Below are 15729 nucleotides of genomic sequence, written 5' to 3'. Positions count from 1 at the left end.
ATGGGAATTCCATTCACAGTTTGTCAGTATTCACAGTCTGTTAGTATTTCTGCTAACAGATCTATAGATTGTGTACTGGAACTGCCAATGGGCTGGTTTCTGGGGTTTATATACGTATTTTTGTACACATGCCACAGTTTTGGATATTGGGACCATACACTTGTTCCTATTAGCTGGATATTTTACACATTACACACTGCCAGGATCATCTCTCACTTGCGGTTTTTGGAGCAAGAACCTGTCGGTATTAAGACTGCCACCACAAAACTACCTGATGGTGGACCAGGCCAAGCTGTCCACACCTGAGTCTTAGAGTCTAGGTCCTGAGTCATAATGAGTTCACCCTCCAAGGGCCTCAGCATGCCAGGCACTGGTCAAGCCTCCTCTCTGATGGCTGGAGGCAAATTCCTAAGCCTGATTAAAAATGCCACTGGTGATGGGGCACCTGGGTGGCTCAGTCGGTTGAGCGTCCGACTTCAGCTCAGGTCATGATCTCACGGTTTGTGGGTTCAAGCCCCACATCAGGCTCTGTATTGACAGCTCAGAGCCTGGAGCCTGCTTCGGATTCTGTGTCTCCTTCTCTCTCTGCCCCTCCCCCACTTGTGCTCTGTTTCTCAAAAATAAATATATGTAAAAAAAATTTTTTTTTTTTAAATTGTCCCAATGACGACCTGTCCTCTCCAACCACAGGAAGGATGTTGGGGCTCTGTGTCCCCTTTACCCAGTCACATTCCTCTAAGAACCCTACTGTGCCCCGAGGCAGCTGCAAAGACCACAGACATCCTGATTTACATAAAATTATCTCACTCCATTTTATTTAAGATTTTTTTTCTCCAGTTAGTAAAAGAAAGATGTGTCTCTCTTTGTACATATATACAAGTTCAGTTATAAAAATAGACAGCACATTCAAAGAGAAAAAAGGCTTGGCATTTTTCTGATTCCCTCTAAATAGCTTCTGTACACAAGAGTCTGGGTTTGGGCAGGGGAATCTCAATGATTTAAATTAAATGATTCCCCTACCAACCCTACTCCAAAAAAAAGTTTTAAAAATCAATCTGTCTAAACTCAATTCCGCGATTTTCAGGTGTGCAAATTAGAGGCTGGCCCTCCCAGAAGCACCCGCTCCACCAGGGACATCAGGCTGGGGGCAGGCAGGAACACCTCCCATGCAAACACCACCCCTTTGCCTCTCTGGGGGAAAGCAAGCTCAGGCGGGTGGGGCTAGGGCCGGGAGGGTTGGTGCCGAGCTTTGCCCTTTCTCCATCCTCTCCACCTCACTCCTGCTGTCCCTTCCTTTCTCAGTGCAATACAGACAGTGCATACAGCCAAGCAGGGGGCTGAAGGGCAGGGGTGGGGAGACTGTGCATTCAGGAAGGGCAAGGGGAGTTGCAAGAGGGGCAGTGAGGATGTCCTGCTGATTGAGGTGGCTCCTGGTCTCTTTACTGGCTTCTGGGAGTCCTGGGGTGGAAGCTGCTGCTACGGTTGCTGGTGGGACCTGAAGGTTCTCTGGCGTGAACCATGCAGGACAGGGGAGGAAATGCTGGGAAAACAAGTGCCTCCGGCATGCCTCCTCTAGCCTCTGTCACCCTCACAAGCCACTACCTTCTCGCACTCAATGTTCTCTTCAGTGCTGACACTCTGGCAAATGGGGTCTGGAGACATGGGGAGCTGCCCAAAGACTGAGGATGCCAGATACAGGATTTCCTCCCTTCTTAGCCCTACAGGAAATCACAGCCCTAAGAGTGGTCTCCACTATGGAAGGTTCTTCACAGCACTTGCACAGCTTTTGCAAGGGACACGGCCAGAGCCCAAGAGTGAATGGGGATGGAGACTGTGTGCCTGAGCATCTAAAGGGGATCTATGTCAGGCTCTTCCCCAGTGCGAGGTTTAAGACGTGGCTGTAAAGTCCATTTGAGATGCTGCAGGGCCGATCTCTGTCCTTGGGCCTTCTTCCTATAGGCCACCCCATAGCACTCCTCTTGAGACACAGGTGAGAAAAGTGCTCACACCAAGCACCTGCCTGTCCTTCCCTTGCTGCAACTGGTCATCTCTGCCCTCTGACCTGGGATGTAAGATGCTGCACTGGGCAAGCCATCCAAAGACCACTTGCGGGCCAGGACTCTAGCCCCTCGTTTGGTTGAAAGAAGCTAGAGGGTTCAGGTAGTTACCGTCCTCCAGAGGGGTTGGTGCCTTTGCCCTGTTTCCGGCCCAGGGAATCTGGGGCTAGGCTGCTGGTCAAGTGGAGGCTCTTGGGAGTCCCGGGAACATTATTTCCTTTGCTTAAAGGGGAACTCAAGGGAGAAGAGGCGCTTGAAGGTCCAAAGTCAGCAAGGCCAGCAGGCCGAACAAGGGACGTCTGCAGAGGACTGCTGGCCGAGATTCCTGTGGGAATGGAGAAAGAGACAAGTAGTGTATAGGTAGCTGGCCTGTCTGAGCTGCCCTGGTGCCTGACCTTGGTTAGTCTGGGCTGGAGGTGAGGCTGTGGAGGACCCCTCTCCCTGCCACTCCTTGCCAACCGCTTCTTAGCACAACCTCTTACTTGCTTTCCTGTCAACTGTCTTTTCAGTAAGAGGGATGTGTTTTTAAGAGAAAAATGATACCTACCCAGCCTTCTCCACATCATCTCATCCACAAGGACAAGATGTCTCCTTGGTGCTCAAGGACACAGCACACATTATACAATGCGGGCAAACCAAGGCTACAGGATGGTATGTAACTTCCTAGGTGCTAATGTATTCTCTTACACATTCCTTCTTCCTTCTTGGGACACCGCTTGTGAATAGCTACTTCTTTCTTAACTTCACAAGATGTCCTCTACTCCCCCAAGACCTGCAGTTTCAAGGACCCAGTTGAAACTGCTCCTCTTCAGTGATGGTTCCGTGGGTGACAACTCTTTTTCCTTCATATGAGCCAAATCCACTTACACCTGATAACACAGTGTCTAATATGTGTCAACTGTTTCTTGTGGACTGATTTTACTTTCCTAAAAAAGCGTATTAAGCACTCGGTGGGCAGACGGCTGTCTCTTCCTATCCACAGTGGAGCTGCAGGAGATCTGTGAATCAGTCCATTCCCAGTTACCAAGCACTGTTGTTTTTCTTGTGAACTCTACCCCTGCTGCCTCATTTACCCCTCCTGCCTCTTCTCAGACCAGGTCTCCAGAAGGAAGTCTGATGGGTGTTATGCTCTGCCCATCTGTGGGTGAGACAGCCTGCCATGGCAGCCTTGGCTGCTGGTATGACTGTTGTTTTTCAAGGATGTGATGAGCTGGCAAAAGGTTAAGAAATGCTGGACTAGCCTATTATACTTCATATTTGTTGAATGAAGAAAATACGTGAAAGCAGAGATTCCTGCAGGAGGAGGAAGTGGGGGAGGGCAGCTAACACTCACTAATAAGCTAATGCCCGTAGCTGCTACAACAACACTATCAGCTAAACATGAAGCCTAGGTTGTGACTGGGGAGAGAGGTCAAGCAGTCAGTCATAGATGTCCTACCAGCTGTGGTTATAATCATCCTCCACGTGTCATGCTCACCACAGCCACTTTCTTTCTCACTCTTTCCAGAGCCCCTCATCACACACTTCATAAGTCCATCCCCATCAGGTTTTTCCACTCTTTTCCACCCTGTTTTTCCACTCTTGACTGCTACTGCTCCTCTTAAGCACAGCCTGACTGACCTGCTTCGTGACCCCTGATAGGCCCAAATCTTTGTCATCCTTCTTTCTGAATTACAGATTGGCAACTTCATATTCAGGCCCATGGCTCCTCCTTTTTCCGGGCTACAACTACAATGAAGGCCTCCCCTCTTTTGTCACTCAGTACAAGCATACTGCTGTGCACTGCTGTTTAAATGTATTCCATGGAAAACTTCCCTTCTCACTTCTACCGCAGACTCCAGAGTGGGGTCCATGCACACGAAGCACGAGTGATGGAGCACACATACTTAGGTAAATGTTAATTATGCTAGCCTGGACTACTGAAACGTGAAATGCTGGTCTTGGGGAAACAAATGAGTTCTCAACGCAGGAAGAATTCTGATGGTTTAAAATAGTATAGTCCAGAAATACAACTCTCTCCTTTCATAGTTACTTCCACTTCAAAGGTGAAACTGTACTAAGTCACAAGGGCAAGGGGAGAGTCAGGACTGCTCAGTGCAGAAGCAGAACCCAAGGTGGCCTCTGGGAAGGAGCTTTCTGGCCTGGGAGTGCCCTACCTGCTCTCCCAGCAGAATGCTTAATAGACCCTCCAGACTGGCCCTCACCAGAATGGAGCCTGCAGCTCACCCTTGCCCCCTGAGGCCTCCACACCTTTAGACACGTTGTACCCGTATGCAGCATAGGCAGCTGCGGACGCTGCCGCAGCCCCTGCTTTGGCTCCTGCCATAGCGGCAGCACTGCCTGCAGTGGACTTCCGGCTCCGGCCTTTCCCTGCTCCTTTGGCTGTGCTTCCTGAACCTTTGGGGCGGCCTCGGCTTCGCGCTGAGTGACCACGTCCTGCGGCTGGCATTTCCTGAATGGAAATTCCTGTGGGAACAAATGGACCAAGAGGTAAAAAAGTCAACATGTGATGTTAACAGAATTTTCCCCTAACAGGGAGGGCTGGCTCTCAGGGTATCTCAGGACTTCCAGGGAGGTCTGTGTCCCCATTTAGTGGCTGGGCCAAGGAGTCACAGAGTTAGTAAGAATTCTAAACAGCTAAAACTAGTTCATTACTAAATGAACCTCAGGGGCGTGCTCTCTCTGATTCATGTGCACACCTCAACATGCTCCTGCCCTGGAGAGTCAACTTTTACTCCCAAGATTTAAATCTAGAACTCCTCGAGAAACAGCAACAACACTGGGCCCCACAGAACCAACAATGGAAAGGCCCAGAAAAGCAAACTTTAATTAAAAACTAACAAAAATGAAGGTGAAATATGAAAGATAGGGCTGACTAGAAAACAAACAAGTCTGAAATCTTTATCAAGTTCTTTCTCACTTTCAGTTGACAGGGCTACTGAAAGAATGAGCCTGTAAGTTTTTGTTTTTACTCCACTTGACTCTTTACACAGTAGAAAATGCCACGATCTCAGACAGAACTGGGACTTTGGCCAGCACCAAACCAATGCTTCTCCTGAGGCAGAGGACCAGGCCCAAGCTATATAAGACAGCAGGATCACTCACCATTCACGGTGTCTGAAACGGAGCCCGTTATGGAAGCGGGAGAGTTGGTAGCTCGAGACTGGGGGCTGAAGAGGCTGGGTCATCCACGATCACCAGCATATCACTGCTGCTCTCATCGGGGGGGATAGAGCCAGTGTGCAGTTCACTGCTGATGGAGATCTGGAGGAAGAAGGATCGAGATCACCACCATTCCTGGTACCCACAGCCCATGGCCCTTGTACCCACGTGAGGATGTGATTCTTAGGCTATTTCTCTCCTTCCTGGCTTCACTCCAGAGGGTGAAATCCCCTGCCTTGGCTCCAGAGAAGCCAGCTTGTCCTCATTTCCTTTCCTCCTTACGGATTCCATGTGCAGCCCCCTTCCCCAAGGCAGGAGAACTCCAGGAGAAGCAAAGGCTACAATGTCAGGATGTAGTCTCTACTGCTGTGAAGGCATCTAAAAGGAGCCTCACCTCACTGAAAGGGCTGGGCATGGCCGAGTCCACACTAATGAAGGAGTCGTCCCCGTCAGCAGAAAGGTTGGAGTTATCAGCCGAGGGAACAAATGGAATTACTAGGTTCACACCCTCTTTTCTCCTTTTCCCATCCAATTCATCTTCCTTTTTCTTCTGGGAACACACAAATGAAGAAATATGGAAAAAGCATGAAGACAGGCATCAAAAAGAAAAGCTGAGTTGGAAAAGAAAGTGAGGATAGAAACCTCTCTGTAAACTTCCAGGTTTTGTTTTTTGTTTTCAATTAGCATACTTTTAAGGAAAGAAAAAACTCCTATGGAAGGAGGAAAGAATAGCTCAAGAAGAGTTTATGTATATTCTACCCCAATAATACGGAGTTGAGAAGTAGGCCAGTCACACTGAATCAGAGCCGCACTAAGCCTCACCCATGGGGGTGAGCTCCATGGTCAGCTTCCGGCATGTCCAAGCTGTAGCACTTAGAGGGGTTGAACAGATTCAGTCCTACAAGAGGGAGGCCAGTGCCTTTAGTGTATTTTCTGCACATCTGTTTTTACTCTGCCTTCTTTTTAAATATGCATAAGGAGAATGAAAGTTATCATATCCAAGAAACTGTTTTTTTTTTTTGTCATTTTCTCAGTTTACATGTAATTGCTTATGGGTTGAGCTACATTAAGCAGTTCTAGAACCAAGTTCAGTAGGGTGCTGTCACAGATTAGGGACCTGAAATCATTGAATGTGCTTGGAAAATTCTGGAATCACATTCACCCACTGCATCTAACTACATTTGTATCTACATCTATATTAGGGTTAATGTCATTGTGTAGTTTATACTACCACTGGGGGTTTATCTGAAACTTCTGTGCTCAGAGTGGGGATGGCTTCTGATGCAAACTCAGAAAACCCTACAATCTCTTATATTAGAAAGCCACCTTTTCTTCTTTGATGTTGTTTCTGAATGTTAAAGCTATTTAAATTCTAAACAGTAGTAAGTAATGGGTTAGAGATTTGAGAGTGGAGTCATACATAGTTCTTGGATTTTTCAACTTTGTAAATATAGTGAATACTATATTTAGTGAGTACTTTCTAACCTTCAGGTTAGAAATAGTTTTGCTTAGGGGTGCCTGGGTAGCTCAATCAGTTAAGCGTCCTACTTTGGCTCAGGCCATGATCTCGCAGTTCATGAGTTCAAGCCCTGCATCAGGCTCTGTGCTGACAGCTCAGATTCTATGTCTCCCTTTCTCTCTCTGCCCCTCCCCGGCTCATGCTCTGTCTCTCTCAAAAATGAATAAACTTAAAAAAATTTTTTTAAATAAAAAAAATAGTTCTGCTTAGCAGAAGGTACAACTGAGGGTGCAGATTTTACAAAAGAAGAAAAAGGGACCTAAGGCCCAATACAAGCTTGGATAAGGGGAAGAAGTCAACCTCCACTTAAGACAGAACGAATTTAAACATGTGGCCAGACAATATGCTTCAGACAAACCAAACAGTTCAGGGAAATGAAGCATGGACAACTGGTGGACTTGAGGGCCCAGAGCTATCAAGATGTCTGAAGCTCACGGCAGCTATCTTGCTCAAGACAAGGGGCTCAACAAGGGCTGATGAAGGGCTTACCCAATGGTAAATTGGCTAGAAAAAATTAGGAAGCACTTTCTGGAAGGTAGCAAAGTGGTTCCGAACCAACAATCCTTGGCGTAACTCTGGGAACCTAGTCAGAACCAATGGGCTGACTCCTGCAACTAGAATAAATCCTGAAAGCCTCACTTCGATTTACTTGTCAATAAAGACCAGGAATAAAGATCACTGAAACAGGGGCACCTGGGTGGCTCAGTTGGTTAAGCATCTGATTTTGGCTCAGGTAATGATCTCATGGTTCATGAGTCTGAGCCCCACAGACAGCTTGCTGCTGTTAGCCTGCTAGTGCAGAGCCCACTTCATATTCTCTGCCTCTGCCCCACTTATGCTCTCTCAAAAAATAAATAAAATATTAAGAAAAAAAAGATCACTGAAATAATATTCTGGTAGAAACAGCAAGATTGGGAGAAATGTAGGGGAACTACATCCCAGTTAGCAGCTAGCCTAGTGGGCTCAAGTGGGAAATGTCAAAAGGGAGACAAAACACAGCCTGAATTTTTGGCATAAATTGGACAAAAAGAGATGAACAGACTGGGCAGTGATTTATTTTGCTAATAGTAGATGACATTGAATGGAACACTAGCAGAATTATGGTAGGATTGGACATAATGACATCTTAGGCCCTAAGATTCTATGGAATCTGATAATGTAAGATCGATCCATCTTACCCACATTTAGCCTTCTGCTCTGTAACAGTCTCAACAAATGATTTCCATAATTACATGTGACTACAGAGACAGCAGGTCTGTGTAGGGGGTACTGGTCTAACAAGGCTTCATTTCTGTGGATCAAATGTCAATCAGCATAGAACTGTTGTTACTTATCACATATAGCTGCTGGAGCTGGATACCAACTAGTAACCAAGATGACAAGCCATGTACCCAAAGCCTTTTTGTAAGCACCACTCTGCCCCACACCGGTCCCTGTTGGCCACCTCAAGCTTGAGATACCTTCTCTGCATACTTTTCCCGCTTGCGCTTGCGCTCTTTGACTCGGTTGGTTTCCTCCTGCTGCCGTTTCTCTTCTTGCCGCAGCCTCACTATCAAGAAAATTGTAAAGATCTGATGAAGTACATGTGTTAACTGTAATCCTCATTCTCTGAAATTAAGGTGGCCATACCCCCTGATATTTGTGTTCCAGGGTATGACTTCTAAGACAGATAACTGGTGTTTTTTTTTAACTTGGAGAAGGAACAGAGTTCTTGGATTCTTAACAGTTTTTTGGGTTCCAACTACTATTTGGTTTCAATGTTGTGGGCCTTTCCTTGCCTTTCTTCTTTTTCTTTTCAGCCTTTTAAGATCTCTGCGCTGTACAGATCAAGTATGGTTGGAGAGTACTGAAAGGTTTTTAGAAGGTGGTGGTAAATGTGAGCACTGTAAGAAAGGAACCTCATCATGCTTTCTTGTATGATGCTATGAAATACTCAGGGGCTCATAAGGTAATTCTGAAACCAATTGTTCTCCAAAGCCAGAGATACATGGAAGAAGTGTTATAGAAGTATGGTTCTCAAACTTCTCCATGAAAACATTTCTTTGGTATATGCTAACTAATTTGGATATAAATTAAAAAAAAAAAATTAAAAAAAAAATTTTAAATAGAACTACCCTGTGACTCAGCAATTGCACTATTAGTTATTCAAAGGATACCAAAATGCTGATTTGAAGGGGCACATGCACCCCAATGTTCATAACAGCTCTATCAGTAATAGCTGAATTATGGAAAAAGCCTGTATGTATGTATACAGGTATACCTATATATGGTATACACACAATGGAATATTACTTGGCGATGAAAAAGAATGAAATATTGCCACTGGCAACCATGTGAATGTAAGTAGAGTATATTTTGTTATGTAAAATAAGTCAGTCAGAAAAACAAGTATCATGATTTCACTCACGTTGAATTAAGAAACAAAACAGATGAACATATGGGAAGGAAGAAAAAATAAGGTAAAAACCAAAAGGGAGGGAAAACATAGGGTTTCTTAAACACAGACTGAAATCTGAGGATTGTAGGAGTGGAGGTGGGGGGGATGGGCTAAATGGGTGATGGCCATTAAGGAGGGAATTTTTTGGGATGAGCACTGTTATATGTAAGTGATGAATCATTAAATTCTACTCCTGAAACCAACAGTATACCATATGTTAACTAAGTTGAATTTAAATCAAAAATAATATGAAGAAATAAATTCTCTTTCAGACATCAAACAAAAACAAAAACAAAAACATTTCTTTGGGCAGAACAGAGTAAATTCGTCACTGCTGAGGAGTCTAGGGATACAGCTTCCCTGATGTAAATGAATTCAAAGTTATATTACTTTTAAAATACATGCAAATTTTGCCTTCTACTCCATAACACATTCTTGTTTGGGTTTTAATACAAGTTATTAACATAAAAAATGTTTCTCCCCAAATACAGTCTTTGGCTTTGCTTACCCATGGCGCATAGCCAAGGGCCTCTACCATTTTCAGATATGTGGGGATAGAGAAACATCTTTTGCAGGGAGGAAAGAGCTTTAGTTTAGAGTACGTACATTTCTTCTCCAGTTCTTCATCATCTAGAAGAAGACTAACCACCTCTTTGGGTTTCAAGGTATCTGGTTTGAAGTTCCCACCAGAAATCACCATCCGCTGAATCTATACCAAAGCAGATCGAAACATCACTACCAGGCACCCATTCCCTTATGGCAAATATTCAGAAAGAAGGAAACATCTTTCTCAATCTGCTCCTCTGGCACTTAGATTCCCCATTTCCTCTCATTCATCTCACTGGATCATCCAGATTATTTGTCCAACACAAAGAACAATGAGAACTTCTTTTGCTTGGGAGTGCTAATTGAGAGCCAGAAGATCCAATACTGAAATCAAGATTAAAAAAAAAAAATACACAAACCCCAAATAATCATTTCTTTGGAAACTAACAAATCTGGCATACAAATTAGAGGCTGTCAAATCGGGAGTCCTATGATGAGAGCTCCTTCTTCCCCTGAATGTGAAAGTATGTGAAACACAAGGGCTATGACTGATGTCGCTGCCACATGAACAATAGCCCTATCTAGGCTGTAGAAGCCATTTAGATAGGAAAGGAATGAGGAATGAATAGCCAGAGCAGTACAGGCCCTGATTTTATTTTCTATTCAGAAGAAATTTTCGCCCCTTCGTGATGAACGAAAGGCAAGCATCTTAGCCCGGTAAATGTGGCTGGACTTTCCAATTTCTTCACCAGTACAGTACTCCCTCTACCTTGTGCTTACCTCACTCTTCTCCTTGGCTCGTTGTAGAATGCGTTCTTCAATGGTGCCTTTACAGATGAGCCGGTACACAGTAACCTGTTTTGTCTGCCCCAAGCGGTGGGCCCTGTCCATGGCCTGTTGGTCCACAGTGGGGTTCCAGTCACTATCATAAAAAATCACCTGCACAGGCAGGACAAAAATACAGCAAAGACTGAGGCATTCTCACAGAAAAACCATGGATTCTGAGAGCAACCCAGTCGCTCGTCATCTGCAATAGTTTGATGCCAGATTTTTTTCTATGATAGTAAGATGAGCCAATATCCACTCATAAAACCAAGCCATCTCTTCACTTGCCCGGGGCAAAATAGATACGCTCTAGCTTTTTTTTTCAGGGTTTTCACATTTAAAAAAAGGGAACAGAGATACTATTAATAGTTAACCCTTAGTGCTTACCATTTGCCAGTCACTGTTCTAGGTGTTTTATGTGTGTTAACTCATTTAAATCCCATAATCACTATGACTTAGGTACTACTAAGACTCCCATTTTATAGATGAAGAAACTGAGGCACATAGGAATTACAGAATTTATCCAAGATCACATAGCCTAAGTAAGTGGTAGGCCTGGGAGGTGAGGGATATGAAAGCCTTCTCTCTCTGGCCCACCCTGCCCCCCTTTTTTATAGTTTTTATTTAAGTAATCTCTAACCCCAACGTGGGGCTCAAACTCACAACCCTGAGATCAAGAGTCCCATGCTCTTCCGACTAAGCCAGCCAGATGCTCCTGAAAGCCTTCTTTTTAACACTAAGCTTACCATGGTAAGAAAGACAGGCATGGATTTCCTGGCATTCTCTAGCTCCTATTTCCTGTCCCTTGAATTCAGCAAAGAAATGTTTAAAAAAAGGGATCCCTAGCAGCTACTTTTAGTTTGCTAAACAACAAACACAAATGACAACAAAATGTACTCCCCTCTCCTCTATCCTATGAGTAACCCTACAATTAACAGACTCCTAAATTCTTAGCCCTAAGGCTACTATCGAATACAGGGGGCATCCTGAAAGAAAGCCAGTTCCAAATTATCCTTAGTCTCTCCCATGTGCCCTCATCTATATAGAAGCAAGAAATCTAGCCCCTGCTTCTTGAGAAATGAACTAATCCTTTTTAGAGTTCACTGTCCCTATCATGCAATGGCCCTCACCACCTGTGCCTGGCTCACTGCGGCAGTCAGACCGGCAGGCTTTCTAGGGCTCAGTCTCTCTCTTCTTCAGTCTACTTTGGATACCACTGTAGGCCACTCTACCTCTGTGCCAGTTATGTGATAACACACCAAGTCCAAACTGCCCTCAATAGTCAGACCCTGCTATACCGAGCCAACTTCATCACCATTCTTTTCTGAAATAAACACGCTCCTTCCCTTTTGTCAGGTCTCTTCAGCATTCCTCACTTATGTTTGTTTGCACCACTTTTTGCTCAAGTTGCTTTTCTGACCTGGAATCCCTCACTTCTGAATTGGTCCTTTATAGGTTCAGTTCAAGTTTTCCACTGTCAGGAAGGCCTGATTTATTTCTTTCTTTCCTTTTTTTTAAATTTTTTTTTTCAACGTTTATTTATTTTTGGGACAGAGAGAGACAGAGCATGAACGGGGGAGGGGCAGAGAGAGAGGGAGACACAGAATCGGAAACAGGCTCCAGGCTCTGAGCCATCAGCCCAGAGCCCGACGCGGGGCTCGAACCCACGGACCGCCAGATCGTGACCCGGCTGAAGTCGGACGCTTAACTGACTGCGCCACCCAGGTGCCCCTCTTTCCTTTTTTTTAAAAGTAGGCTCCAAGCCCAATGTGGGGCTTGAACTCACAACCCTGAGATCAAGAATCGCATGCTCTACTAAATAAGTCAGCCAGGCATCCTGGACTCCCTGATTTCTCTTGCCTGTAACAATGTCCCTTTTTCCTATTTCTCATGGATTCCAAGTAGACATAATAATGGCTAAAATCTGTTCAGCACTTACAACATATCTAGCACTAGGGTGCATACATATTTCACTCAATTTTCACAAAAACCTGTATGTTTCCTTCACCTTATAAATCAGGAAGAGACTAGCCTGAGCTCACAGTCTTAACAGTCTGCTTCCACAACTTGCATTATTAAGAATACCTTGCATTGCCTATCCTGGTCCAAGTTCCCACTTATTTACTATTTTCCATGGGTAACCAATTATTTCATGTGTATTATGTAAAAAAATCTCCGTATCTAGGGGCACCTGGCTGGCTCAGTGGGTAGAACATCTGACTCTTGATCCCAGGGTCATGCGTTCAAGCCCCACGCTGGGTATGGAGCCAATTTAAAAAAACAAACAAAAAAAACTCCCTATCTAGTCTTACTGTAGAACAGATACCATCCATCACTGCCAAGTAGAATTCCACAAATACTAGTCAATGAATACTAGACTAATCTCTAAGGGGATTGATCAACACTAGATTAAGCCTAAAAATGTAAACTGAAGAGTGATTCACTCCAAATGAATTTATTTGTTCTCTCATTTAAAATATGAGGCAATTCTGCCATTCTCTGCAGAATTAAGACTTTGAGTGAAGATAGACAAGAGGCACTGGCATTTTCAAAGCTCTCGCTTATAATAATAAAACCTCCTGTGGCTCTTTCTTATGCTGCTCCTTTTGTCTGGGTTTTACAAAAGGTATAATCCCATAATTTTTAGCATTAAGAATCCTTGGGGAGAAACTACAAACTGTGTGCCAAAGAAAAAAAAAAATCAGTGTGAAAACTTATTAATCCATAGTGTCCACAGACGTAGGATTTCAAAGTGCACAATGCTTGCCATTTGTAAAGGAAGGAGCATAGCAAACCTGATCATAGGGTATTTTAGAGATTCAATAGGATATGCAAAATTCTAGAAAATCTACTTTAAACTTTCAGAGAGAATAAGGAAGAGAAGACAGAGTTAAATGAAAAAGAGGACTCCAAGTGGACTCGGGGGAAACACTACTTGCCCAACATACCTAAAATATCTACATATGTGGAAAATGACAGCTGATGTCACATCCAAAAGATAATACTTTTAGTTAGTTACCTAAGCCTGAGGCAATGGTACAGCATCAATTCACAATGGGAAATTCAACCTCATGAATCATTTTATAGGTGCTTCCTTACACATTTACATTTTTTCCTAGAAGTCTCAGTGGCAACCAAACCTGATTCAACTTGTGTTTTTTTTTAACTCATAAACAGTAAAAACATTAAAGCATGGGAGACAGGTCTGAAATTTAACTTCAAAACAACCCCTACACATTTAGTGGCTAATTATCATTTAAATAGGCTAAAAGAGGTGGGGAATTTGGGAGGACAAGAATAAAGTTAAGATTCTGTTAAGAAAAATACCCAGGAAAAAAAGAGTATGAAGTATGTATAAGCTCTAAGGTTAGAACAAGAATGAGAGAACTAAAAACAAAGCCAATAATATGGTTATTGTCTAACCTGACAATAAAATGAACACTGAATCAACCATGACATGAAGGAGGGGTGATAGGGAGGGGTGCTGGGGGGGAGACAATACCCCCTAGAATAGGAAAAAGATGACACCTATATTTGGTAATTAGGTTTATGGAGCTCAGTGAGACATTCCAGAGAAAAACAAACAACAATTAAAGGATAAGAACTAACTTAGCCAGGGAAAATTAAAGCAAGTCTATGCACGGCCACAAAGCATGACCCAGCAATGACTAAGGGGAAATACATTACTAGACAGCACCTTCACGAAGTTGTACACTCCAAGCTGGACAGGTATGGGGGAGGGGCAAGGTCAGAGCTGAGAGAGGGTGGAGGCGCCTGGCTTTATAGGTCAATGACAGGGAGTTTCAGGGGATGATGGAGTGAAACAGAAAACAGGAAAAATCTGAGAGAAACAACTAGAAAAAGTTGGACCAACACTCGGAGGGTGAAACTCTGACCCAAGAGAATGGGAGGGCTGAAAGAAGTCCCATCTTGTCCCATGGGACATATAGGAATTCTCACACTGCTACCAAGGGAGAAAAGCTCCCCCTTCTCTCTCTACATGTGAGCCTTTAAAACAGGTTTTACACAGGAACAAAACAAATAGTACAGTTTATAACAACTCCTCACTAAAGAAAGTCAAATGTAAAGATACACCTACTTCAGAAAGAATACACGAAGAACATAGACAGTTAAGGGGCCATTAATCATATGCTAAAATCATGTTTTTACTAACAGAGTGGGCCAGAGTCCCACTGTTTACAAAAACATGTTTATATATGCATTCTCTATCATAAGACATTAAGTTTTTCCTGACATTTTAGGCTGACTAACCTCTTCCTTGTCCATAAATGGTTCTGGGGATCTTCCAAAGCTAAATAAATCTCAGGACAAAGGAAGAATGCCAGGCAAGCAGTTAACCTATTGTTTGTCTAATCACACACACACACACACACACACACACACACACACACACACACACACACACACACCTTGACTGCTCCCAAAGCATAACTAGAAATTCATTTCAATCTTGTCTCATTTTACTGAGAAGTACTACAGGAGGTTCTAGTTTACAAGGGAGTCCCCAAGCCCTCCCCTCAAATTTAAATGTAAATTATTTTGGAATTGGGAACTCAATATACAGAGCTTTTCTCTAGCTGCTAGGATGAAAAGAGAATTCCTACTTCTGCTCCTCTAGCTATGGGTTAGGCCTACTTTGGTTCTTTGAGGCCGGCAGGAGCTCCTTACCTCCACAGGGTAAAGTGTAAATACTGGAAGCATAATGCAGATCTCCCCGCTCAAATCTGCTTTGTTTTTTCTGACCATGCAAATAAATAACTAGAAGAACTATTCCTTAAAAACCATAGACCAAACCTCAGATCGGCAGGCTGAGAAGGGAAATGCATTTTAATCACATGAACTTATACTAGACTTCCCAGGTGACCTCATCCAACGTCATGACCTTAAATATCATCTAGGATCTGATGATTTAAAAACTACATCTTTAGCCTCAATCTTTCTTTTTTTTTTTTTATTTTTTAAATATTTTTTTTTCCCCCAACGTTTATTTATTTTTGGGACAGAGAGAGACAGAGCATGAATGGGGGAGGGGCAGAGAGAGAGGGAGACACAGAATCGGAAACAGGCTCCAGGCTCTGAGACATCAGCCCAGAGCCTGATGCGGGGCTCGAACTCATGGAGTGCGAGATCTTGACCTGGCTGAAGTCGGACGCTTAACCGAC

General features: G+C 43.8%; 1 protein-coding gene across 1 annotated transcript in view; it reads right to left on the bottom strand.

Moving 5' to 3' along the window:
• Nucleotides 1-787: 787 nt before the first annotated feature.
• INO80 (INO80 complex ATPase subunit) overlaps nt 788-15729 on the bottom strand; it is a 137121-nt gene continuing 122179 nt past the window's right edge. The window contains 8 exon segments of the mRNA XM_023255482.2: nt 788-2382; nt 4308-4523; nt 5163-5228; nt 5231-5321; nt 5614-5769; nt 8199-8287; nt 9782-9884; nt 10502-10660. Coding sequence (XP_023111250.2) covers nt 2165-2382; nt 4308-4523; nt 5163-5228; nt 5231-5321; nt 5614-5769; nt 8199-8287; nt 9782-9884; nt 10502-10660 — 1098 coding nt within the window. The 3' untranslated portion in view covers nt 788-2164.

Source organism: Felis catus, chromosome B3, assembly GCF_018350175.1.
Source record: "Felis catus isolate Fca126 chromosome B3, F.catus_Fca126_mat1.0, whole genome shotgun sequence".
NCBI classification, from domain to species: Eukaryota; Metazoa; Chordata; class Mammalia; order Carnivora; family Felidae; genus Felis; species Felis catus.
The sequence above is the reverse complement of the archived record's forward strand: the minus strand, read 5'-3'. Positions and strand labels throughout refer to the sequence as shown.